The sequence below is a fragment of the Coccinella septempunctata genome, chromosome 5 (assembly GCF_907165205.1).
Source record: "Coccinella septempunctata chromosome 5, icCocSept1.1, whole genome shotgun sequence".
Lineage (NCBI taxonomy): Eukaryota > Metazoa > Arthropoda > Insecta > Coleoptera > Coccinellidae > Coccinella > Coccinella septempunctata.
The window spans coordinates 6,037,040-6,064,782 of record NC_058193.1 but is presented as its reverse complement, the minus strand read 5'-3'; the positions used below and the strand labels follow the sequence as shown (position 1 = coordinate 6,064,782).

The 27,743-nt window shown below is 38.3% G+C and overlaps 2 protein-coding genes across 2 annotated transcripts; both read left to right on the top strand.

Annotated features, from left to right (window-relative positions):
- Nucleotides 1–997: 997 nt before the first annotated feature.
- On the top strand, nucleotides 998–2,906 carry LOC123313948 (piggyBac transposable element-derived protein 4-like). Its single transcript, XM_044899060.1, has 3 exons — nucleotides 998–1,061; nucleotides 1,144–2,354; nucleotides 2,427–2,906. Exons 1-3 carry the CDS (start codon nucleotides 998–1,000, stop codon nucleotides 2,904–2,906), a joined length of 1,755 nt encoding a protein of 584 aa, XP_044754995.1.
- An 8,019-nt stretch (nucleotides 2,907–10,925) lies between these two features.
- Nucleotides 10,926–13,019, top strand: LOC123313947. The gene is made up of 2 exons (XM_044899058.1): nucleotides 10,926–11,045; nucleotides 12,576–13,019. Exons 1-2 carry the CDS (start codon nucleotides 10,926–10,928, stop codon nucleotides 13,017–13,019), a joined length of 564 nt encoding a protein of 187 aa, XP_044754993.1.
- Nucleotides 13,020–27,743: the final 14,724 nt, after the last annotated feature.

The window sequence follows — 27,743 nt, the reverse complement described above, 5'->3', positions numbered from 1 at the left end:
TTCAATTGAAATTATTTATTTATAATCCGATTTTCCGCGGATTGCGGAAATAATTGGAAGGAAGCCCTTTCTTTTCTTATTTCGAATTTTAAGCGTTTTATATACTGGATGTAAGTCTGTTTCAGAAATTTTAAATATCCTTTCAACACTTTAAACAGTAAATAAACTCCGCAATATCTTCTAACATGTGTACTCATTCGTCACCTGTACAGAACTTCGTTATTTTTGAGAAATACATTTTCTCTCAATGGATGTGAACTGGGGGAGCCAAGAGTACTTTTGTGAAACGAAATATAAAAATTACTGTAGATATTATAACTGTTCTTAAAGAAGGGATTTTCTATTTGTTGGCATCTGGAAACGCGTGAAGAACATCATCGGTGTTCAATGAAATAAAATATCTTCATATTCAATAGGGGGGCGAGGATAAGCCATCTTCAACCTCACCTGATAAATAACTTATATGGAGGAATAAATGGTGCGAAGAAGCTCAAGCTCAAAAATTATTTTCAATATAAAGACGACGAGAAGTCAGCTTTAAACTCATTACATTATTATGAGTAATATACAGGGTGTTTCCTAATTGAATGTCGATATTTATGGGGGTAATATTGAAAAAAAAAATTATATGAACATATGTCCTAACAGGTTGACTGCCGCATAAAAATAATAAAAAATGCATTTGGTGCCAAGTCGAAAAATGTACTTCTGACAGAAACCTGAATGAGATGCAATGATCTATTTTATCCAATTCCAAAAAACAACTTCATATTTCGAAAAAATGATAGGGCGGTCGTATACGCCCGCTGGAGCATGGGCGGCATGTTTATGCCTTCCACGCCATGGCGGGCGTCATGGCGGCCGTCGTGGCGCCCGTCGTGCGGGCGACTATTCTTGTTAGATCTTGTAAGAATATGTTAGTGTCGCAGTTTACAGGGCATTAGTTTATTTGTTTCTATTGACCGCGTAAGTCGTAAAGGGTGCAGTGAGCGTGAAAATGAGTTCTCGTCCTAGGAAAATAGTTGATTTAGCACTAAAAAAGCTGAAGGATGAAACATCAGGTAAATATTTCATACATGAAAATATGTTTTGAATTTGATATTACGTATTACTGTGGTTTTGATTAGATAAATTTTTTTACAGAGGATGAAAATAGTGCTGATGATTTCAGTTCCTTCGATTCGGATTTGGATCCGATGTTTTTGCCATCTAGTGAGGAAGATTTTAGTATGAGTTCTGATGCATCGATTGAAGAGAATAAAATTGATTTTGCCAAGAAGAAGGTATTCAAGAAAAAAAAATCAGAAGTAAGAAAAGAGCCTTCTGAATTCCAGCCGTGTTGTTCAAAATCACTTCAAGCTGTTGATTTTGAAGAAAATGCAGAACTTCTCGAAGAGAGGACTCAAGAACCCGAAAACTTTGTGCCTGGGGAAGATTCCACGAACAGATTAGAAGATATGCAATCGGAAAACGAAGCAGAAATTGTTCACCCAATTGAACATTTATGGAAGGCGCCAGTAGGAGCACACAAAATTTTTGAATATTCTTCTGAAAGTGGTTTGAATGCTGGTTATGCTGCAGTTCTCATCAACGAATTATCTCCATATAAATATTTTCGTTGTTTCGTTGATGAAGAAATCGTCAATGAAATGGTTCATCAGACTAATTTATACGCGACTCAAGTATTATGTGATAAAGAAAACGTTAGCAACTATTCTAGGCTGCACAAATGGTTTCCAACTGATCAAAATGAAATGCTAAAATTTATTGGAATTGTAGCATATATGGGTATGGTTCGGATGCCATCTTTGGAGAAATATTGGAGCACAGATTGTCTCTACAAAATGGCCTGTATTTCGAAGATAATGTCGAGAAACAGATTCCAATTACTTCTCAGGATGTGGCATTTCTCTGATAATGAAACTTGTACAGTGGGGGATAGATTACATAAAATAAAACCTCTACTAGACAGATTGGTGAAAAATTTTCAAAGTGTGTACACTCCTGGTAGAATATTCTGTATCGATGAATCAGTTGTTCCCTTCCAAGGTCGTCTCCTAATGAAGCAGTATATACCAAATAAAACGCATAAATATGGCGTAAAATTATTCAAACTATGCTGTGAGAATGGATACACTTGGAATATTCGAATTTATGCTGGCAAGGAAAAAGAAGGTAATGCATCTGTACCAACCAATGTCGTGCTGAATTTGTCCGAAAATCTACTCGACACAGGCAGAACTATAGTGGCTGATAACTACTATACTAGCCTTGAGCTGGCTAATGTACTGCTAGACCGCAAAACTCACTATATTGGAACATTGAGGGCTAATCGTCGCGGCAACCCGAAAGAAGTGATTCAAAAAAAACTGAAAAAAGGTGAGGTTTTTGGTTTGGAAAATGAAAAAGGTATATGTGTTTTGAAGTGGAAAGATAAAAGAGACGTTCTTGTCCTATCCACAAAACATACAACCGAAACCGTCGATATTCAGGGTCGTGATGGTACAAGGACAAAACCACGAGCCATTGTGGAATACAATGGAGCAAAATCTTCAATTGACCAATCTGATCAAATGGCAAGTTATCACTCACCACTGAGAAAATCTCTGAAGTGGTACAGAAAACTTGGGATTGAGTTCCTTCTGGGAACAGCTCTTTTGAATTCTCATATAGTATTCAACCAATTGTCTGACAAAAAAATGAAAATTACAGAGTTCAGGGAGAACCTCATAAGGTCTCTATTATTTCCAGAGGAGGGAGACAAACCTGACAAACCTGCCAAAGATCTACAGAAAATACATACCTTACTGAAAAAGCAAGGTCCATATGATAAAATGAGGAAATATTGTAAAGGCTGTTACTCTAAAAAACTGCGAGGTGAAATCACAAAAAATCGAGTAAAGTAATCACCTACTGTGAATCCTGTGAAAATCAACCACATTACTGTATCGAGTGTTTCCATGATGTTCACACGAAATAAGAAATGTTTCTTTCAATACTATTTTATTTTATTTTTTTCCAACAATAAAAATTATGTTTTCAATTGCAAGCCCTCTTTTTTACATTATCGAATGAGATATTCAAAAATTCGTGGTAGTATTATGAGCTCATATGCCACAGCGGTCGAAATATATAATAATATCGATCCTAAAAGAGACCGCTGGCGAAGGGAGATCATGAAAAGAATGATGCACCATGGCGGGCGTATACGACCGCCAGGCATCTCAGGAAAAAAAGTGAGCGGTCGTATACACCCGCTGTGGCAGTCAACCTGCTAAACGTCTTACCTTTTGTGATACAGGGTGGTAAAGTTTCCAAATATAAATAATTTATTATTAATATCTACAATACCACTTCAGATATTTTATTGAAATTTGTCATACATGTACTAAAAAAATAAAATCTACGTATGTCTCTCTATGGTGATATTGTCATATGTATGTATAAGCGATATTGTTATGATCATGCAGAGAAACGATTTTTATTTTTTTAAGCGGAAACCGTGAATAGGATTGAAAAAAGTCAAGTAATTAACTTGGGATTGGGAATTTCAAAAATAATTTTTATTTCATGAAAAATCGGTGGCCTACCATCAATGTCTGCCAAAATAGGTAGGTCAAGTTACGTACGAAGGCCACTGGTGGATATTAAAAAAAAGCGATACATTAAAAAATGCCTCTCGATTCATAGAACATGTATGACAAATTTCATTAAAATATCTGAAGTAGTATTTGTAGATATGATAAATAAATGATTTATTTTTGCAAACCTTACCACGCTGTATTTCAAAAGGTAAGACGTTTAGGACATATGTTCATATGAAGTTTTTTTCTTGACATGGGCCCAAAAATCACCCCCATAAATATTGACATTCAATTAGGAAACACCCTGTATAGTGTAAAGAAAAATTCGTTTAGAGCCATCGAAGAGGGTGAAACTGTCCCTTGAAAAACTCAAAAATTATTTTTATTGTGAAGGCGACGTAAATCGAGCCTTAAACTCCCAGGATAAATCACTATTAGGATGAGGAATATATGGTGTGCCGTCGAAGAGGATGAAAAAATCTTCACTTCGGTGCCTAAAACACTTAAACAGAACAGAAAGACCATCTATTCACCGAGAAAAAAAATTGAGCAAACTCAATATACACTGAAAATTGAAAACCGTCGTATCTTGGTATGTGGCCTGCAGATTCCTTCTCATCATTATATTTCTCAATATAAGAGTTAGTTTATCATGTGAGTTTGAAGCTGAGTTCCCTTCACCTTCATATTCTAGGGGAGTAGGCGGAGTAGTTTAGTTATACCACCTTCGACGGCACCGAAGGGATTTTCCTTCACACCAAATATTCCTCATTATAATGAGTAATAATAATTAGTAATTTATAATGTGAGTTTCAATCTGGCTTCTCGCCGCCTTCACCAAGTCTATATTCAAAACTTTTTCAATCCTTACCTATACTTAAATTAATATATCGACCAGTCACTTCCCAGTAATAAATAGCCACCAACCGAATAACAAATAATTTGAAATTCAACTTACTATGACAATCAATCTCCAGTTTATCAACTTTCAAATAAGTAAACACTGAGCTGAACTGATTTATATTTCAGAGAGGTACTGAACAACTTATATACGTAAAATATATACGTATGTAGATAATATGATTTGGAATTCGCTGCTGTTATGTGAATTATAACGATTAGAGATAAAAAATAAATAATCTCGAAAGCTCGAGCAAGAAAAAGGAGTTCATAATTTAATTGAAGATTGCTGCTATCCCACTAATAAAATTCGTTATGTAGATAATTATAAAATATTTCTGGAATTGTTGATATGGGAAAGGGAAACCCTGAATTGTATAATAATTCTACGACGTTCCGCTTGAGCTTTTCATTCCATTTGTTGATTGCGTGTGGAATATTAGGAAAATAATTATCGGTCATTCAACATAATGATTCAGCTACAATATTTTGTCATTCCTTCCGAAATATTTCATCTTATACGTGTAGCTCTTTCAGCTCATTTCCTTGTCACGTGGCAAGCACAAGATCATAAAAGGGCAAACGAGCTGCTCTTCTAGAATTTACGGACCTAACCGTACAACTGTTCTGAATTATTGATAGTTTAATTCGGCGAAATGCCGTAACATGAATCTTGTATCCACATATTCAGTGGCAGACATTGCTCGTTGAGCAACCGTGTAATCTTATTTGATTCTATGAATTTCAGACTAAACATACGTCTTATAATGATTTCTAATCCAAATTGCCTTTTTTTCTGATAGTAGAAAGATAAAAATCATTCAGAACAAGAACTGAATAATAAAAATTTCTTGAAAGTGTTACTTTTGTAGGATAAAAGGTTAATTACATTTCGATTGACAAAAGTATTCAAATCCATTAGTGAATGCCAGTTTTGGTAATTAGGTCTTATGGTTCCATATGAGATTCAATTAGCTGTTCTCTGCACCTACTCTAGTGAATCTGCATCTAGAGAGAATGTGGGATGCCAAACTGAACCGGTGAACTACAAAATGTGACATATACTTGGTTGAGCATAAATCTGCTAATTATTCAACCAATAGCTCAATACTGAAACACCGAAACAAGTTAGATAATTTTTAATTAGCCTTATTTTGTGGAAATGAAATTGAGTGTATTTATTCAACTCCAAGTTTTCAGAGCAGACAGCTTCAAAAAGAAAAGAAGTGAAATCGATGATTTCTGAAGGTACTTCATGTTTTTCTATGGTGCATTTGAATGAACAGGGTATTGGTGATAAGTTGAACCTACTGGAGTTATTTCTTGACGAAGTCGGTAGCACGGATGTTTTGTGTGTTACTGAAAATTTTGTTAAATCTTCCTTATGTGACAGGTTGTCACTGTCTGGCTGGATAACCGCAAACTCTTTTGGTAGAGAATCGAGGAGCCGTGGAGGTGATGCCATTTTTTGTAGAAATAATTTGTTTTCTATTTGTCCTGAAATAGATACATTGTCTGTTGAGACTCATTGTGAGATTGCCAGTTTGAGATTATCTTCTTTTAGTGTGACTGTGATATCCATATATAGATCTCCTAAAGGGGATTTTCATAAATTTTTGAGTATAGTAGAGTCTATTCTTGTTGAAATGAATTTGTGTAAAAAATTGATTATTTGTGGTGATTTTAATGTGAATTTTAATATTTCAGATTATTACTCGGATGCATTCTGTGACTTACTGTCGTCTTAAGGGTTTCGGCGAACCGTTTTTGAGCCTACAAGAGGTAAAAACTGCCTGGACAATATTTTTTTGAATTTTGGCTGTTCAGATTGTCGTGCTAAGGTCCATGAAGTGAGTTCCTCTGATCATAGAGCGCAGAGGTTAACGATGAGGATCCCTGGTGAGTTTAGAGCATAGACTTATAATAATATGGACTCCGCCTGTGAGAGAGAGGTCGGTAGGTTGAATAAGATGGAGAGTTTGTGGGCAAGCTGTCAAAAGGTTATTGAACACAAGCTTATGCGAAAATTTTCTTTAATGAATTTTCAACAAGCTTCCGAGAAGACACACAGGAATTCCGAAGCATTCCTTCGAAATGAATTTTAAAAAAAATATGTTAGTTTTTTTTAAAGATGTAATGAGATTAATAATCCACGTATCAACACCTTGTGGGCAATGTCTGCGAAAATTGTAAAAATTTTCCATAATAAATGTTCCACAAGCTTCCGAGAAGGCAAACAGGAATTCCTTAACATTCCTTCGAAATGGAAAATATAAAAATAATGTGAGTTTCATTCAAGAATAAATATAATATGAATAATAATAAACGTATGAACACCTTGTGGGCAACGTCTGCGTCACATATTTGTTTATATCCATCATATGATTTTGACATTGCCCACACGGAATCAGTTCATCTCTTTCTTATTCGATTAAAAGGCATAAGCTCTTCTCTCTTTAATGTACCCAACCTCTCGATCTACTGAAAAGTCACGTGACAGCTAGTCCATGTATTATAAGTCTATGGTTTAGAGATAGGTCGGTTCGGGTCTTCCGACCGCGTACTGGAAGAGCTTGCAATGAGTTTTATAGCTTCCTGGAGAATATCGATTTCAACGTTCATGGAACTGCTAATCAGTCGGTGAATGAAAATTTCAAACATTTTCATGATGGCTTCCTTGATGCATATGAGAGATGTTTTCCTGAATGCTATCACCAGAGAAAAATTAAGGATGGGCATCAGTGAGGGCTGGTCATAAAAATCATATTACATATTATTACTCTAGAATGCTAATCCAGTAGTAAGAAATGCGGCGAAAATTGACAGTGGTCGTTAATACGAATGCGCATCATTAGTTTATTTTCTAGTAGAACGTTGCCGAGTTTCTGAATATTCTGTCGATCGAATCTTATGAAGAGGGGGCAATTCATGTAACGAAGGTATGTCGGACAACAACGCGTTTTCTTTCAGTCATTTGATTTTTCACTGTTGCACGATCTGCTCAGAGGTAAGAAGTTTTAAGTCACATTTTCTGAAATGTACTTGTGTACTTGTCTATCATTTTAAAAATAATGAATGAAAAAAAAAAATCAAAACTTGAATGAATTATCGAGTTCCACTGATAGCGAATTTCATTGATTCTATATAGTAGTATTGCACTAGATCAGGATATTTCAAAATTGTTGCACGGAGTTTATAATATGCACTCAATGCTCAGCTATCTGTTCATCTGATCGAATCTGCGATAATATCGCAGATATTAAGTTTAGATTTTCTGAAATTTTTGTTGCGAGTTCCAAATATTTAGTAAGCACCAGTTGTTACCATGGAATTCGCTAAAAATTCCAATCTTCAGCCAATTCACGGTTTAGTCAAACAATCAATGAATACTCAATAATACCTCTATCGACAAATTTAGACTTGGACTTATAAGACGTCACCTCCGAGATCCGATATATTTTCATTGAAACCTGCAACATCATTGTACTGATTTTCTGAAACAAAGCATATATAAACACAATTAGTCATCCATGCATGTGTTCAATATCGACAAGAAGTCCTGTATAAATCGAAAAATAAGTTTTTTCAGCGAATGTATGTATGTTTATTTCTCATTTATACCAAATAAACAATTCGACTGACATAAGGTAGGAAAGTCTAGGCAACGTTCGAGTTGAAATAAACTAATGTCGCGCATTCGCTTTAACGAAAACTGTCAATTTTTTGCCGCATTTTTTACTACTGGATTAGCATTTGTAGAGTTCCAGAATTACATCTCGGAGGAAGAGAGCGAGCAGACTTTGCTCCGATTCGTAGATAGACGTAGATCTACGCTCTGATTGAACGGTATTGACGTAACAGATGGAAAAGATGGAAAAAATGCGATTCTGGAACGAGGCAATTCTAGAGTAAGTATATATATTATGATTTCTATGGGGCTGGTACAATGATGGATTGAGAGCTCTACGGGATGACCTAAATCTTGTATCGGGTTTGTATGACAGATACGGCACTGAACGTCTAAAACTTCATAAGAGAAGGTTGAAAACGAGGTATAAAATGGAGATAAGAAATGCTAAGATTAAACACAATTATCAAATTATAGCGAAATCTAACAACAAAGTTCAAACTATGTGGACCATGATCGACCAGAGACGCGAAGTTACGAGGGGCAGTCTGATATTCAGGTTGATGTTGAGACATTGAGTGATTATTTTCACTCTGTTCCACACAGAATTGCTGGGGGTGTCGATAAAGCTAATATTGACGTCGAGACTTTGTTTTAGAACGAAATTCGAAGTGGTCTCAGTTTTTCATTTACGGAGGTATCTTTTATCGAGGTGAGAGATATTGTGAGCTCATTGAAGATAATTTGTCTGTTGACTTGTTAAAGAGGAATATAAATACGATTATCTATACATTGACCAAACTAATCGATGGCTGTATTCGAGAGAATGTCTTCCTGGATTGCCAAAATAATACCATTTTTCAAGGGGGGGATAAGTCTGCTCCCGATAATTATAGACCTATTTCTGAACTGCTAGTGTTTTCTAAAGTCCTGGAAAGGGTTGTGTGTGTTCAGATTGTAGAGTATTTTGAGAGAAATCAACTTTTTTCATCTTCACAGTTCGGCTTAAGGAAGAAAAAGTCGACAACCGATGCTATATTGAGTATATACCAGTTCGTTTGAAAATGTTTTGAGTCAGGAGAGCGTACCTTGTCGGTGTTTTTAGATTTAACCAGGCGGTGGCAACTCATTCAGATAATTTTGGACCACGAGTTGCAAGCGTACGCTGTTAGAGCGCTAGTGTCGCTTTCCTTGGCAACACAGAAATACCGAATTGGCAACCATACAATCGGCAAATCCTTAACCATAAAACTCGAAATGTAAACAAACTTTGACGTTAGTCAGTACTCTTTTCGAGATTATACGGCCTAACAGAGTTTTTCTAGTAAATCAAGATATTTATCGAAATTATCGGAAGTGAATTGACTGATTTAGTTTCGTAAAGAAAGATAAACATTCTTTGGAAATACTTCATTTAAAAGGGATGAATTGTGGAATAAAATCGAGCGATGATATTGGTGATCCAATGTACCAAAGATTAAGTTCTTCTTTGACTGTACCTAGACGCAAATTCCTATTATTTAACAGATTCTTTCTTGAAGTAAACCTGGGTAATAATGTTGAGGTAGCATATACTAACTTTGTGAAGGAGGTAGAAGCTAAACATCTTGATAAGTGAAGCGTTTATGTGGAAGTTTTAAAGTGTCTATTTTAAATATTTCAATTCCATGTTATGATATAGGTAGATATTCCTCATACTGAAATCTCAAGAGACATAAATATGATTCAGCTCATGAAACAAGTTCTACAGATGAGAAAAAGCATTCATTTGGAAGTATGAAAATTATGAAATTGTATTTCTAAATCGTCAATTGGACTTAGCAGAAAACTCTCGCAAAGAAAAATCTTTAACCTAACTCCTGCCAGTTGAAAGCACCTTTTCCAATATTTTTTCGGAATCAATATTTCTATTCAGAAACCCAGACTATAATCCCAATATAACTTCTCCAAATAATAATTGTAATACTTTGTTGGACAACGTGAGATGAGAGAAAACATAAGAAACAAAACTTGTTTTGACTTGCAATACTAGCATTAGCCATTTTTTCACCCCTGCAAAATAACTCGAGGTGCTGTTTCTAATTGACGGGCACGCATTGAAAGATGGCCGAATTAGAGAAATAATGAAAAATTCGAGAAAAATTTCAAGTTGAATAGGGAGAATAAAAGGAGAAAAACCTTACTGTTCATAACTTCATTACTTTTTCTGAGTACCATCAGGAAAAGAAATACAAGAAATCATAAAAGTTTCTTTTCATCCTTTATTTTCCTATAAAACTCAACATTTTTCTCGAATTTTTCATTATTTCTCTGATTCGGCGCTCTTTCAATGCGTCCTCGTCGATTTGAATCTCCCGCCTGCTGCTAGTAAGGTCCGGACGGGAGGAAGCGGAAGCCGCACGGACAAAAAGAACGTAGTTTCACAATACGCCGTTGCAGCGCTAGTGTCGCAGACAAAAAACACGGTCAAGAAGATTAGCACGGGAGTTACCATTCTCTTGATGTTTATGTTCTGTGGATTTAACTAAGGCGTACGACTGTGTACCTCATGAAGCATTATTGGCTAAGCTACGGAGATATGGTTTGTATGAGAGTAGTTGTAGGTTGGTTCAATCATTTTTGTCTGATCGATTACAAACAATATTCGTTAATAATAAGTGGTCACAAAACACGAAAAATACTATTGGAGTACCACAAGGTTCGATATTGGAACCTATTTTATTTTTAATTTATATAAATGACTTTCCAGATTTTATGAACTTGGTGCATGATGTTTTATTTGCCGACAATACGTTTCATGTAATGATATGAATATGGCGAGGGAACCATTTGCTGGTATGAGGGCGGATGCCTTGAAGTGGTTTTCGGGTAATGGACTCTCTGTCAATAAAGAGAAAACTGAAGAGTTTGTTTTCTCCTTGAAGAGGACCGAGGTGAGAAGTGTGAAATTTTTAGGTCTTCAGTTGAATACAAGACTCACTTGCTGGGCTCATGTAGATTATTTGTGTGCAAAGCTTGCAAGGAACATTTTTGTTTTGAAACAGTTATCTTCCTCCGTATCAGTTGAGGTGCTTAGGTCGGCTTACTTCTCGTTATGTGAGTCCCATTTACATTATGGGATTCTTGTATGGGGCCGCTGTAGTGGTTTTGAGAGAATATTCAGACTGCAGAGAAGAGCAATACGTATTATAGCCAACATAGGCTATCGAGAGAATTGTAGGGATTATTTTAGAAAATTGCATATACTGACACTTCCATCAATATTGGTGCTGGAGTTGTTAATGCATGCCCGTGGTAGGTCTGGTATGTGGGGTTTTCGTGGTGGGGAGCATTCTTATCCTACTAGGAATAGGGGAGATTACTGTGTTCCATTTTGCAGGTTGTTCGAAATTCGAACATTATTCTAAAAAATAATCAAGTTCAATAATATGGAAAATTCCATCTGAATTATTCACAAAACTGGGTCACGCCGAGCGAGCCGTCGATCTACCGAAATCGGCTGACTGGCTAGAAACAATTGATGCAACCGGGGACTCCGTCAGTGCAGTAATACCAAATATGGCAATGTTATTTCTATCGTCATTGTTCGATTTAGTATATAAGCTTAGATTGTAATTAATAAAATCATCATTCATCTTTAGTTTGATCAATATACCTCTTGGGCAACTGTGGAGTTAAGACATTCCCTTGAACGTTCTGAGTCTGGTCGTTCAGTTGCCCTAAAAACTTCAAGCAAGTGTTGTTTCAACCAAAGAAACAACACAGGTTGACGAAGTCACAGGATGCACCCGATTATTTGTCGCCTGAATTTTTCAATGTTTTACCGTCTCTTAATTGTTTTAAAAATAAAATAAAGTTGTTCTCAGTGAAACAGGCAATGTATGACATATATGATTTCCTCAGGTGTGATTTTTCAGCGTTCTAGATTTTTCTACTTCCGTTATTTAAGTAGATATTTGCTAGTTGTGTTGATTTCAACAGGATTATAATTTTGACGAATGTATATACTTTTTGTATGCTAACATGAATAAACTTACTCTCACTTTTACTCCATAGCCTCAATAACATCTGAATTCCATTTTTCAAATGGAAAAATATACCATATGTAGAGTGTTTGTTACGTGCAAATTTTGATTGTATGACTATATTCACTGAAACTGTAACACAAATTAAATGGACCGGGCTCGCGAACTAGCTCAAGTGGAGAAGGGGTGAGTTTCTTGAAAAATATGGGGCGCCAGATAGTTTAAAACTAACTTTTGAAATCGTTACTTTCACTTTTGATTCTAAAACTACCAAAATTAAGGACGTTGTCAAATGAAAGTATATCAAAAGATTTGATCTTTGATATTAAATCAAAAATTTGTGATAAGCTTTCATTTACAGGTTAAATCGTAAATAAGTGAAAATTATTAACCAAAATAGTTTCGATAGTGATGACATTCAACTATCTCGGCGTACAGATATCTTCGAACCAAGATAGAACATACGAAGTTCGTGAGCCGGCAAATAAAGCATGTAGAGTGGCAAGTGCACTTCGCGACGTCATATTCAACAACAAATATATGAGTAAACATTCAAAAACCAGGATCTACAAAACTTGTGTCCGGCCTATCATGACATACGCCATAGAAACCAGAGCGGACAACAAAAGGACTAAGTCCATCCTCAGAACAACTGAAATGAAGATACTAATAACCATATCTGGATATACGCTGAGGGACAGGAAGAGGAACACAGCCATTTTAGAAGAATGCCAAATCCAGGACATTGTCAAATGGGGAAAAGCGCGACGACGATACTGGAACAACCACGTCAGCAGAATGAACACGGGAAGAATAGCTAAGATCGCTCGAGACGGAATCCCAAATACCAGAAGACCCATCGGCAGACCTCCCAAACGCTGAAAACACTCCTGGGTGTCTACATCCATAGATGATTAGAGTGGAATTTACAAGCCTCTGGCTTAACATAATATGAAGAAGAAGAAGAAGTTTCGATATAATAGTTATTCGATAATTTCTTATTAAATAGGTATATATGATTGATCTCACTAATACATTTACACAGTCCATTGATTATATCAATTAAAAGGTCTTAAAATTTGGAAACTGAAAATAGATCTGGAGAGAATGAAAATAAAATTGTACTCCTCCAGTATCGTGCTACCGGGAAGAGGCTTCAACGACACTTCCAAAGGATGATTCCCCAGACGAAGAGTAAAGGTTGTTCAAATTCTTAAAAGTCGCTGAGTCTTCGGGGATGTTGAAAAGTGGTTGTTGTTTTTCCTGCAGTTGCATACACCAAACGGTCAAATATGTAAATCCAATCGTGAAGGTATATATTTTGAAAAATCCTAAGATGGTGGTCGACTTTTCTGGAATGTTCTTCCGTATTGAATGTTAAATCCCGTATGAAACGGAAATTCTGTCTGATTTCCAAAAATCCAAAATCCAATAAATCAATCGAATTCGATGAATCAACAATCCAAAGTATCAAAAAATATCGTGTGAATATTATTTCACATAATCAGGACGTCGAATTTTAAACACAGAAAACGTGAATCGTAATGAAATTTTCTCGATCTCTTTATGGCGCTGGGAATTAAGGACCACTGTTTTCGCGAAGATAACCGATGTTTTATTGATTGCCTAACTTCCTTAATTTTAGGAATATTCAATTACCTCGATGAACCACAATTATTTTACGTTACAAATCCCCCCCTTACTAGAAAAAAAGAAATTCACTGAAAGTTAATTTTTTCTTCATTCGCAATTATAACTTTCACTACAACTGATCCTATTCGAATGAACTTGCATGCATAAAATGTTCGAATTCACAAAAAAAAAATCAAGAAAGTGAAGGAGCATGCGGTTACTGAAGGCCACTTCTCTTAAAACAGAAGTGGGGCGAGAATATTGCCTCGACGATAGATATCATCGCCCTACTGAAGCCCAAGACATGCCCATTTGACTCTAAATGGATAGATATATGTTGTCTCAGCAAAAGTTATCAAAATAAAATTGAAAAACTATCATCTTGTATCCGAGACGAGGGTACAAGACGAGGGCATGGAGACTTATAGTTTGAGTCGAAAGCCTCTAAATGACCCCATCACTCTGTGCTCAAACAAAACCGATGTCCAATCCTGTATTGAAATAATTCTGCGTCAAGTCCGAATACAAAATCAAAAGCGAAAATTAAAATCAAAGCCGAGGAATAAAATAAATCCAAGTGTCACACTCTATACAATCAAACCTCGGCAACATCTTCACTATGAATGACAATAATCTTCGTGGTCACCAGTTCAAACTCTATCACGAGGTGTTTCGAACTCGTGCCAGACAGTTTTTCCTGCCCAACCGGGTATTCACTAGGTGGAACTCTTTGCCGGAAGATGTAGTGAGTGCGGAAAGTGTTAATTCCTTCAAAAACCGACTAGACTATTTATCTCTGTTATAATAGTTTTCAGTTTGTTTATGTCTAAAGTGTCATTTATGTATAAGATTCATAGGCTTCGGCCTCATCTTATTATCTGGAATAATAATAATAATAATAATAAGAGGATACCACTCTACTCGACTAGTGTTTGCTCGAATAGCTTCACAGTTCTGTTTCCCCGGCTCTGGAATCGCCTCCCTCCGGATATCGTTCGGAAGGTAACTTACCTTTCTTTTAGGTTTTTCCTCAGGAGATATTTAAGTGCTTCACCCATCACACTTACTTGATACCCATGTTTAATATGGTCCCTTTCTTCGGCGACGTCTATCCTCCTCCCCCTCCCATTTCCCATTCTCCCTATTTTGGAGCAGGTTGAACTTAATTTAAGTTAGGTCAGGTATTCTTGTTTTTAGATATAAGTTTCTTCAATAGATTACTTCGGGTTGGCAGGAAGAAATTGCTTTGCGATATGTCCACCTTTTGCACAATTCTATAAAAATGTATGAAACTTGTCTTAGTGCAATAAAGAGTTCAATAATAATAATAATAATAATAATAATAATAATATCGGCTCTCTCAGCCGATGTCGGAAAGAAATCAGCTAAGCCTCGGAAAACAGTCGCTGCCTGGGGATCGTCAGGGCACGTCTGGAGTTGGTGCTGGACGTGACAGCATGCGGGACACCAACGGCAGAACGCTGAGAAGGCGGGCGCCTGCCACACAAAAAGCTACGCCTTTAGACGAGGAGGACATCGACGAGGAGAGAGTTCAGGTTGTCGGTCGCATAGGGATTCAAAGCTCGCAAGAGCACCCCGTAGTCGGAACCGGCAGCCGAAACAGGACAGCACAAAGGGGACGCCACAAGTGGACGCCCGAGCAGCATAGCCTGCTGTCTGCGCTATACAGAAGATCAGGACCCGACAGAAGGGGATACATGAATAGGCTGCATGGTCTGTGGTGCGAAAATTGTCCAGACCTCAACTACATGACGCAGCAAAACCTGAGAGATCAGATCAGTCATCTCAAAAGAAGAGGAATCTTGCAGCGGTCTCGAGAGCAAGGAAGGTTGGAACAACAAGCTGAGGAGCAGGTGACAGATGCTTTGAGCCAACATCAGCAATTGACGGTTGACATAACTCAAGAACAAGCTGCAGCCCTTTTGAGTGATATCGCGGGCCGAACCAGGACTGGTACACGCCCCAACAGGCCAATAACGGAACATGTGAGAGATGTTCCAGATATAGAACGCGCTGAAGAGCAGGTGACAGATGCTCCGGACCAACAACACCAAGCGATGACTCACAGAAGTGAAGCTGCAGCCCTGGAAGCAAGGCCAAGAACGGAACAAGTGAGAGAAGTTCCAGAGATAGAACTAGCTGGAGAGCAGGTGACAGATGCTCCAGACCGACAGCAACAAAGGCCAAGGACAGTGAGAGATTCATCAGAGTTAGTCGACAATACAAAAGAGGCATTTGAGGCTGCCGTTGGAGACCCACTGATCAAACCCACCCGGATAAAATCAAGACACAAGGCTGAAGATCTAGCCGTTTTGAATAGCATCATTCAAGATCATCTTAACGAGACCTGTTCACTGGAAGAGGTGGAGGCTGCAGTGAGAGCAGCCGCTTATCTACTATGTCCACCGAAAAGTACAGCTGCGAATAATAATAATAATAAGCATAGGAAAAGGCTGAATCGACTTGACATCAAAATAAAATCAATGAGGCAGCAGGCATCTTGGTACCAATGTGTCATAGATGTTATGAAAGGAAAAACTAAACCGAGCAAGAGAATGAGGGAGATGATTGAGGAGCTTCGTGCTATACATGGTACTGTTAACTTGCCCACAGTCCATCTACTGAAGCAGAAAGCTGTAGATAAAATAAGATCACTGGCAGCAGCACGAAAGAAATTGATAAGGAGAAAAAGATGGATCGAAGATAACAACACCTTCACCGCGGAACCATCGAAATTATTTCAACCTCAACAGCAAGAGGTGCAAAACCCACCATCACCTCAGGACGTCGAAGAGTTTTGGAAAAGCCTGTACGAACAACCAGCAAAAACCAGGGATACTCCAGCACTTCCCAGATTCCAGCAGATGTGTGATCAAACCCTACAGCAGAACGACGAACTTTCTGAAATATCAGCCGAAGATATTAGACAAGCCCTTAAGAACAAGAATGATTTCACAGCACCCGGACCAGACGGTATTCAGAACTACTGGTGGAAGAGCTTTCCGGCTACACATAAACACCTGGCAAGATTATTCAGCGGAATGCTGATTCGCCGTGAGCCCATTCCTTCATGGTTGGTGGAGGGTAGGACAGTGCTGATACCAAAATCAGGGGACTTAGGGCAACCCAAGAACTATCGCCCAATCACTTGCCTCAATACACTGAACAAGATACTCACAAGTGTCATTCAAGATCGAATTCTGAGGGTTATTGGACCAGTGTGGGACAGTATCTACGAACAGAGGGGAGCAAAGAAAGGAGTGCAAGGATGCAAGGACAACTTGCTGATCGACAAGAGCGTATGCCTAGACGCCAGACATTACAAGCGCGACCTACATACATCATGGTTAGACTACGCGAAAGCATTTGACACCTCGCCGCACGACCTGATCATACGGCTATTAAAAATGCTGAAAGTCCACCCTAACATCATCCATGCGATAGAAAGCATCATTGCGTTGTGGAAAACGAAGTTTGCCATCCGAGCAGAGGGACGAACCGTTTATACGGGATGGGTGAGGTACAGAAGAGGAGTGTTCCAGGGAGATTCGCTAAGCCCGTTATTATTCTGCATAACACTCATGCCACTATCAATTGAGCTGAGGGCAAGCAGAATAGGATACAAGGCCGGTCCACCAGGCAGAAGGAACCACCTGATCTCCCATCTAATGTACGTGGACGACTTGAAACTCTACGCTCCCTCCAGGACCGCACTACAGCAACTATTGAATATCGTTTCCGAGTACACCTCTGCAGTAGGAATGTCATTTGGTTTGGACAAGTGTGCTGTTTTTCATCTCCGCAGGGGAAGGGTTGATGATCCAGGAGAAGATATCCAACTGGAAGATGGAATGACTTTTCGACGTCTGGAAGACGGAGAAACTTATAAGTTTCTCGGGATGAAACAGAGGGGAGTACTGGAGACAACCCAGATAAAGGACGCCTTATCAGCCAGCTACAAGAAGAAGCTGAGAGACATCTGGAAATCACAGCTGTCAGGAAAGAACAAAGTATCAGCTACAAATATGCTAGCCATCCCGATACTTACCTACTCTTTCGGGGTGGTAAATTGGACGGTGAACGAACTCCTCGATCTTGATAGGTCAACAAGAAAAACGATGAACATGAATCGTAGCCTTCACCCAAATAGCTCGATTCAGAGGATATATCTTCCCCGAAGCCAGGGGGGTAGAGGATTGCAATGTTTGGAATATCAACACTATCAACAAACATTGGAAACAGCAGTAAGGGTCCTAAGAAGTGAAGATCCGCTTCTGAAGTTTGTAGCTCAGCATGAACTCGCGAACCACGGAGCCTTCCTATTCCGAGCTGCACAGAGAGCCTTGGAGAAGCTCGGTATAACCAGCGTGTCGATCGATCCTGAGCGTGCTGGAGCACCGATCACTCAAGCGGACCAAAGAAGGCTAGCAAGACTGATCCGGAAGTCTCAGTCGAATACATTACTCGAACATCATATGAGTAAGAGCCTGCACTCCATATTTTTCAGGAGTTTAAAAGACCAAGATCTGTCGGAAGAATTGTCTTTCGCCTTTCTAAAGTCGGCTAGCCTTAAGTCAGAGACGGAGGGATTTGTTTTGGCGTGTCAGGATGGAGTAATAAATACCAGATGGTATAAAAAGAACATCATGAAAATGGACACCCCAACAACGTGCAGAGCGTGCCATAGTCAACAAGAAACGATTATGCACATTCTTTCCGCCTGCAGAGTCCATGCTCCATCGGGGTATATAGAGAGACACAACGCGGCACTCCGAGTTCTCTACTTCCATCTGAGGGCGGCATATGAGATAGACAAAGAACCGGTGCTACCATATGTGCCTCTGGAGATTGAAGCGGTGGTCCAGAACGAGAAAGCTCGAATATACTGGAACTATCCTGTCTCAACAACACGGCAGATCAATGCAATAAAGCCAGACATACTTCTTTTGGACAAAGAGCTGAAGGAATTGTTCGTCGTGGAATTCTCATCCCCTGCAGAAAACAACATGGTGATGAAGGAAGAGCAGAAAAGGCAAAAATACAAAGATCTTGTTTTCGAGCTTGGAACTATGTACCCGGGTCATAAAGTTAGGATGGTTGTACTGATCATAGGATGTCTCGGAGGAATGAGAGCCAACTACGTGGAAGAATTGAAGATTATTCCGGCCTGCAGATCTTGGGCCGAGATACTAGCGCACAGAATGCAGAAGGCGGTGTTGCTTGGGTCACTGCATATCATCAGATCCCATGAACTCTAGATGCCACTTGCAGCTCATCTCTTTTGTTAAGGGACGCTGCAAGGGCCGGACGAAGAACTTCTCCGTCGAAAGTGTGAGGGGTTTTTAGTGAGTAGCCAAACAAGATCTCGGAGTCTCACACTACCTAGAGTGCGGACCCTCTGGGTGCCCATAAAGGGTTTTCCCCTCACACGAAGGAAAAAAAAAAAAAAAAAAAAAAAAAGAAAAAAAATAATAATAATAATAAAAACCCATCAAGACCTTGAGAGAGAATCAATGGACCTGAAAATACAAAAGATGTTCGACCACTAGATGGGGGTAGTGACCACCCTAGTGAATTTATGCACAAGGCAAGGGACAGCCATCTTCTGCCCCAAAATAGCTGGAAAAGAATTAGGATTCTAAAACTTCATCAAATCCTTCCTTCAAATCATTGACGTGCCAAACTTCACAAGATTTATTCGACTCATCTTCAAGTTCACTCGTCCAACGACCACGTTTCGTCTTCACCCTGAATGGACCGACATGCGACATAGCGAGGACTCAATTTAGTGGAGAAAAATTTCGATTTACTCGACAAGGCGTGATTTTTTTGGCACACAATGTCACCAAATTTTAATTCTACGTCTTCGTAGATTATACCTTCTTTCAGAGGTTCTATATGCTTTTGCTAAATTCTCTTTCACACTAAAACAAAGTTGTTGGAAGTGACTGCAGCGTTCAGGATTTATGTTTTCTCTCACAATGTCAACATTTCTTTCGGATATTTCTAAACTATGAAGATCTCCGCGAATAATATGCTCACGACCAAAATTGGTGAAATAAGGAGTATGTCCTGTCACTTCATGAACCAATGTGCGTATGGCACAGCTTGCGGATGGAAGATATAAATCCCATTTTCTGTGATTATCCTGTATATAACAAGATAAAGTAGTTTTCACAACGGATTTATGTGGGGGATGATATAAAGCATTAAATAGTAACTTGACCTTATATTTAGTCCATAAATTGGTAAAATGCTTTCCACGGAATTGACTTCCATTATCAGAAATAATATATTTTGGTACGCCAATGAGCAGGAATACATTATATTATTCGAGATGTTCGCAAATTTTCATTGCATTTGCAGATCTAAGGGGAAATGTTAACACAAACTTAGAGAAATAATCGCTCACTATAAAAATGAGACAAAAACCTCTGGTAGACAGCGGAAGAGCATTTGAAAAAATTTGCGTTATTGTGGTAGACTACTCAAAAGACCAGAAGGGGATTTTTGCACTGACTTTTGCCCAATACATGCCTTACATCTTTTCACCTAAGAACTTATATCCGAACGCATTTTCAGCCAATAGTATCTCTCAAAAATGTTTTGAAAGTCTTAAACACACCAGGGTGTCCACTCGTAGGAATAGAGTGCACCTCTTGAATAACGGAGGAACGATTTTCCTTGGGAACAACTAGTTTCCAACTAGAATTTTCACCGGATAATTCTGGATATTCGCACTTTACATGTTTGAGGATTCTGTCGTTCTCAACTCGCCACTGAGGAATCTTGAGGGGATTATCGACTATTTTCGATCTCATAGAGAAGTACCACTTATCTTTCGTCATTTTGACATCAAATTCAGACAAATTTCCGATGGAATTAACACTCTTTACTATCGGGACTGAGCGAGAAAGAAGATCATGGACAACATGATTCTTACCCTTACGATGCACAATCTTGAAATCGAACTGTTGTAAACGTACAGCCCATCTACAAAGCCGACCATTCGGTTCTTGAAGATTGTGAAGCCATATCAAGGAGTGATGATCTGTCACAACCGTAAAGCTCGTACCCTTCAGATACGGTCTAAGTTTCTCCAATGCCCAAACAACACACAGAAGCTCTTTTTCTGTGGTGGAGTAGGCACGTTGCTGCTTGATCAGTGATCTACTGAGGTAACATATAACTCTCTCTCCTTCATCAGATTCCTGGGATAAAACTGCTCCCAAAATAAAGTTGCTTGCGTCCGTTTGAACGATGAATGGTAGAGTGAAATCAGGACGCTGTAACAAGGGTGCGCTTATAAGACGTTCCTTAACATAATTAAAAGCTTTTTCACAATCAGGGGTCCAATTCCACTTGGAATTTTTGCGCAAAAGCTGACAAAGTGGACTGAAAGAAGCTGAAAAATCAGTAATAAACCTACGATACCAGGATGCCGTTCCAATGAATGACCTTACTTCTTTGACGCAGGTGGGTAGAGGGATTTTCAAAATTGCACTCACCTTTTCAGGGTCGACTCGAAGTCCGAATTTGCCAACAATATAGCCTAAATAACGAAGTTGGGCTCCACAAAATTTACATTTTTCTTTGTTCACTGTAAGACCAGCTTCAAATAACCGGGGAAACACCTTTTCTGCATCTCCATGTGCCTCTCGAAAGTATCCGATTTTATAATGATATCATCGAGATACACAAAAACAAAAGGTTCTAAATCGGGACCAAGTATACGATCCATAATCCTCTGCCATACCGCAGGTGCATTTCCCAATCCAAAGGGAAGACGTTTGAAGTGGAACAAACCCCGGTTGGGAATGGTGAAAGCGGTATACTCCCTAAAAGATTTTTTTATAGGTATCTACCAATAAGCTGATTTGATATCCAGGAAAGAAATATACTTTGCTTCCTTGGAATCATCCAAAACAGTTGGAACATAGTGCAAAGGATAAGCGTCAGGATTCGTAACCTAATTCAATTTACGATAGTCGACACAGAACCGATATCTACCTTCTTTTTTCTTTACCAAAAGAATTGTTGAAGACCACGGACTACGAGATTCCTCAACGATCACTAAGTCTAACATCTTTTGTAGTTCATCATCGATATGCTGCTGAACTACGTGAGAAACTTGATAATAACGCTGCTTCAAGGGTGGAGATTCAGTGTCTATATCAAATTCAACTAAATTCGTACAACCTAATCGATCACCCTGCAATTCGAACTTCTCTTTCACGAATTTTTCCAGCATTTTCCTTTGGTCTCCCTAACCTTACCTAACCTAATCGATCACTCTGCAATTCGAACTTCTCTATCACGAATTTTTCCAGCATTTTTCGTTGGTCTTCCTAACTTAACCTAACCTAATCGATCACTCTGCAATTCGAAATTCTCTTTTCCAGAATTTTCCTTTGGTCTTCCTAACCTAACCTAAACGATCATTCTGCAATTCGAACTTCTCTTTCACGAATTTTTCCAGAATTTTCCTTTGGTCTTCCTAACCTAATCGATCACTCTGCAATTCGAACTTCTCTTTCACGAATTTTTACAGAAATTTCCTTTGGACTTCCTAACCTAACGTAACCTAATCGATCACTCTGCAATTCGAACTTTTCTTTCACGAATTTTTCCAGAATTTTTCTTTGGTCTTCCTGACCCAACCTAACCTAATCGATCACTCTGCAATTCGAACTTCTCTTTCACGAATTTTTCCAGAAATTTCCTTTGGTCTTCCTAACCTAACCTAACCTAATTGATCACTCTGCAATTCGAACTTTTCTTTCACGAATTTTTCCAGAATTTTCCTTTGGTCTTCCTAACCTTACCTGAACTAATCGATCATCCTGCAATTCGAACTTCTCTTTCACGAATTTTTCCAGAATTTTCCTTTGGTCTCCCTAACCTAACCTAACCTAATCGATCACTCTGCAATTCAAACTTCTCTTTCACGAATTTTTTCAGAATTTTCCTTTGGTTCTCCTAACCTAATCGATCACTCTGCAATTCGAACTTCTCTTCTACGAATTTTTCCAGAATTTTCTCTTGTTCTTCCTAACCTAACCTAACCTAATCGATCACCCTGCAATTAGAACTTCTCTTTCACGAATTTTTCCAGAATTTTCCTTTGGTCTTCCTGACCTAACCTAACCTAATCGATCACTCTACAATTCGAACTTCTCTTCCACGAATTTTTCCAGAATTTCCCTTTGGTCTTCCTAACCTAACCTAACCTAGTCGAACATTTTGCAATTCGAACTTCTCTTTAACGAATTTTTCCAGAATTTTCCTTTGGTCTTCCTAACCTAACCTAACCTAATCGATTACTCTCCAATTAGAATTTCTCTTTCACGAATTTTTCCAGAAATTTCCTTTGGTCTTCCTAACCTTACCTGACCTAATCGATCACCCTGCAATTCGTACTTCTCTTTCACGAATTTTTCCAGAATTTTCCCTTGGTCTTTCTAACCTTACCTAACCTAATCGATCACTCTGCAATTCGAACTTCTCTTCTACGAATTTTTCCAGAATTTTCTCTTGTTCTTCCTAACCTAACCTAACCTAATCGATCACCCTGCAATTAGAACTTCTCTTTCACGAATTTTTCCAGAATTTTCCTTTGGTCTTCCTGACCTAACCTAACCTAATCGATCACTCTACAATTCGAACTTCTCTTCCACGAATTTTTCCAGAATTTCCCTTTGGTCTTCCTAACCTAACCTAACCTAGTCGAACATTTTGCAATTCGAACTTCTCTTTAACGAATTTTTCCAGAATTTTCCTTTGGTCTTCCTAACCTTACCTAACCTAATCGATCACCCTGCAATTCGAATTTCTCTTTCACGAATTTTTCCAGAATTTTCCTTTGGTCTTCCTAACCTAACCTAACTTAATCGATCACTCTGCAAATATAATTTCTCTTTCACGAATTTTACCAGAATTTTCCTTTGGTCTTCCTAACCTAACCTGACCTAATCGATCACCCTGCAATTCGAACTTCTCTTTCACGAATTTTTCTAGAATTTTCCCTTGGTCTTTCTAACCTAACCTAACCTAATCGATCACTCTGCAATTGGAATTTCTCTTTCACTTATTTTTCCAGAATTTTCCTTCGGTCTTCCTAACCTAACCTAACCTAATCGATCACCCTGCAATTCGAATTTTTCTTTCACGAATTTTTCCAGAATTTTCCTTTGGTCTTCCTAACCTAACCTAACCTAATCGATCACTCTGCAATTAGAATTTCTCTTTCACGAATTTTTCCAGAATTTTCCTTTGGTCTTCCCAACCTAGCCTGACCTAATCGATCACCCTGCAATTCGAACTTCTCTTTCACGAATTTTTCCAGAATTTTCCCTTGGTCTTTCTAACCTAACCTAACCTAATCGATCACTCTGCAATTCGAAATTCTCTTCCACGAATTTTTCCAGAATTTTCTCTTGGTCTTCCTAACCTAACCTTACCTAATCGATCACCCTGCAATTAGAACTTCTCTTTCACGAATTTTTCCAGAATTTTCCTTTGGTCTTCCTGACCTAACCTAACCTAATCGATCACTCTGCAATTCGAACTTCTCTTTCACGAATTTTTCCAGAATTTTCCTTTGGTCTTCCTAACCTAACCTAACCTAATCGATCATTTTGCAATTCGAACTTCTCTTCCACGAATTTTTCCAGAATTTTCTCTTGGTCTTCCTAACCTAACCTAACCTAATTGATCACCCTGCAATTAGAACTTCTCTTTCACGAATTTTTCCAGAATTTTCCTTTGGTCTTCCTGACCTAACCTAACCTAATCGATCACTCTGCAATTCAAACTTCTCTTCCACGAATTTTTCCAGAATTTTCCTTTGGTCTTCCTAACCTAACCTAACCTAATCGATCATTTTTCAATTCGAACTTCTCTTTAACGAATTTTTCCAGAATTTTCCTTTGGTCTTCCTAACCTTACCTAACCTAATCGATCACCCTGCAATTCGAATTTCTCTTTCACGAATTTTTCAAGAATTTTCCTTTGGTCTTCCTGACCTAACCTAACCTAATCGATCACTCTGCAATTCGAACTTCTCTTCCACGAATTTTTCCAGAATTTTCCTTTGGTCTTCCTAACCTAACCTAACCTAATCGATCATTTTGCAATTCGAACTTCTCTTCCACGAATTATTCCAGAATTTTCTCTTGGTCTTCCTAACCTAATCTTACCTAATCGATCACCCTGCAATTAGAACTTCTCTTTCACGAATTTTTCCAGAATTTTCCTTTGGTCTTCCTGACCTAACCTAACCTAATCGATCACTCTGCAATTCGAACTTCTCTTTCACGAATTTTTCCAGAATTTTCCTCCGGTCTTCCTAACCTAACCTAACCTAATCGATCACCCTGCAATTCGAATTTCTCTTTCACGAATTTTTCCAGAATTTTCCTTTGGTCTTCCTAACCTAACCTAACCTAATCGATCACTCTGCAATTAGAATTTCTCTTTCACTAATTTTTCCAGAATTTTCCTTCGGTCTTCCTAACCTAACCTAACCTAATCGATCACCCTGCAATTCGAATTTCTCTTTCACGAATTTTTCCAGAATTTTCCTTTGGTCTTCCTAACCTAACCTAACCTAATCGATCACTCTGCAATTAGAATTTCTCTTTCACGAATTTTTCCAGAATTTTCCTTTGGTCTTCCTAACCTAACCTGACCTAATCGATCACCCTGCAATTCGAACTTCTCTTTCACGAATTTTTCCAGAATTTTCCCTTGGTCTTTCTAACCTAACCTAACCTAATCGATCACTCTGCAATTCGAAATTCTCTTTTCCAGAATTTTCCTTTGGTCTTCCTAACCTAACCTGAACGATCATTCTGCAATTCGAACTTCTCCTTCACGAATTTTTCCAGAATTTTCCTTTGGTCTTCCTAACCTAACCGATCACTCTGCAATTCGAACTTCTCTTTCACGAATTTTTACAGAATTTTCCTTTGGACTTCCTAACCTAACGTAACCTAATCGATCATTCTGCAATTCGATTATTTCTTTCACGAATTTTTCCAGAATTTTCCTTTGGTCTTCCTAACCTAACCTAACCTAATCGATCACCCTGCAATTCGAATTTCTCTTTCACGAATTTTTCCAGAATTATCCTTTGGTCTTCCTAACCTAACCTAACCTAATCGATCACTCTGCAATTAGAATTTCTCTTTCACGAATTTTTCCAGAATTTTCCTTTGGTCTTCCTAACCTAACCTGACCTAATCGATCACCCTGCAATTCGAACTTCTCTTTCACGAATTTTTCCAGAATTTTCCCTTGGTCTTTCTAACCTAACCTAACCTAATCGATCACTCTGCAATTCGAAATTCTCTTTTCCAGAATTTTCCTTTGGTCTTCCTAACCTAACCTAAACGATCATTCTGCAATTCGAACTTCTCTTTCACGAATTTTTCCAGAATTTTCCTTTGGTCTTCCTAACCTAATCGATCACTCTGCAATTCGAACTTCTCTTTCACGAATTTTTACAGAATTTTTCTTTGGACTTCCTATCCTAACGTAACCTAATCGATCACTCTGCAATTCGAACATTTCTTTCACGAATTTTTCCAGAATTTTTCTTTGGTCTTCCTGACCCAACCTAACCTAATCGATCACTCTGCAATTCGAATTTCTCTTTCACGAATTTTTCCAGAAATTTCCTTTTGTCTTCCTAACCTAACCTAACCTAATTGATCACTCTGCAATTCGAACTTTTCTTTCACGAATTTTTCCAGAATTTTCCTTTGGTCTTCCTAACCTAACCTGAACTAATCGATCATCCTGCAAATCGAACTTCTCTTTCACGAATTTTTCCAGAATTTTCCTTTGGTCTCCCTAACCTAACCTAACCTAATCGATCACTCTGCAATTCAAACTTCTCTTTCACGAATTTTTTCAGAATTTTCCTTTGGTTCTCCTAACCTTACCTAACCTAATCGATCACTCTGCAATTCGAACTTCTCTTCCACGAATTTTTCCAGAATTTTCTCTTGGTCTTCCTAACCTAACCTAACCTGATCGATCACTCTGCATTTCGAACTTCTCTTCCACGAATTTTTCCAGAATTTTCACTTGGTCTTCCTAACCTAACCTAACCTAATCGATCACCCTGCAATTAGTACTTCTTTTTCACGAATTTTTCCAGAATTTTCCTTTGGTCTTCCTGACCTAACTTAACCTAATCGATCACTCTGCAATTCGAACTTCTTTTCCACGAATTTTTCCAGAATTTTCCTTTGGTCTTCCTAACCTAACCTAACCTAGTCGATCATTTCGCAATTCGAACTTGTCTTTAACGAATTTTTCCAGAATTTTCCTATGGTCTTCCTAACCTTACCTAACCTAATCGATCACCCTGCAATTCGAATTTCTCTTTCACGAATTTTTCCAGAATTTTCCTTTGGTCTTTCTAACCTTACCTAACCTAACCGATTACTCTGCAATTCGAACTTCTCTTTCACGAATTTTTCCACAATTTTCCTTCGGTCTTCCTGACCTAACGTAACCTAATCGATCACTCTGCAATTCGAACTTTTCTTTCACGAAATTTCCCAGAATTTTTCTTCGGTCTTCTTGACCAAACCTAACATAATCGATCACTCTGCAATTCGAACTTCTCTATCACGAATTTTTCCAGCATTTTTCGTTGGTCTTCCTAACCTAACCTAACCTAATCGATCACTCTGCAATTCGAAATTCTCTTTTCCAGAATTTTCCTTTGGTCTTCCTAACCTAACCTGAACGATCATTCTGCAATTCGAACTTCTCCTTCACGAATTTTTCCAGAATTTTCCTTTGGTCTTCCTAACCTAATCGATCACTCTGCAATTCGAACTTCTCTTTCACGAATTTTTACAGAATTTTCCTTTGGACTTCCTAACCTAACCTAACCTAATCGATCACTCTGCAATTCGAACTTTTCTTTCACGAATT

Bases quoted from the DNA above. Each gene is read 5' to 3' on its own strand.
- LOC123313948 (XM_044899060.1), top strand. From the start codon at position 998: ATGAGTTCTCGTCCTAGGAAAATAGTTGATTTAGCACTAAAAAAGCTG. The intron at 1,062-1,143 runs GTAAATATTTCA...ATTTTTTTACAG, and splicing joins GCTGAAGGATGAAACATCAG to AGGATGAAAATAGTGCTGAT. The intron at 2,355-2,426 runs GTGATTCAAAAA...TGTGTTTTGAAG, and splicing joins GTCGCGGCAACCCGAAAGAA to TGGAAAGATAAAAGAGACGT.
- LOC123313947 (XM_044899058.1), top strand. From the start codon at position 10,926: ATGGCGAGGGAACCATTTGCTGGTATGAGGGCGGATGCCTTGAAGTGG. The intron at 11,046-12,575 runs GTGAGAAGTGTG...CTCGGCGTACAG, and splicing joins TCTCCTTGAAGAGGACCGAG to ATATCTTCGAACCAAGATAG.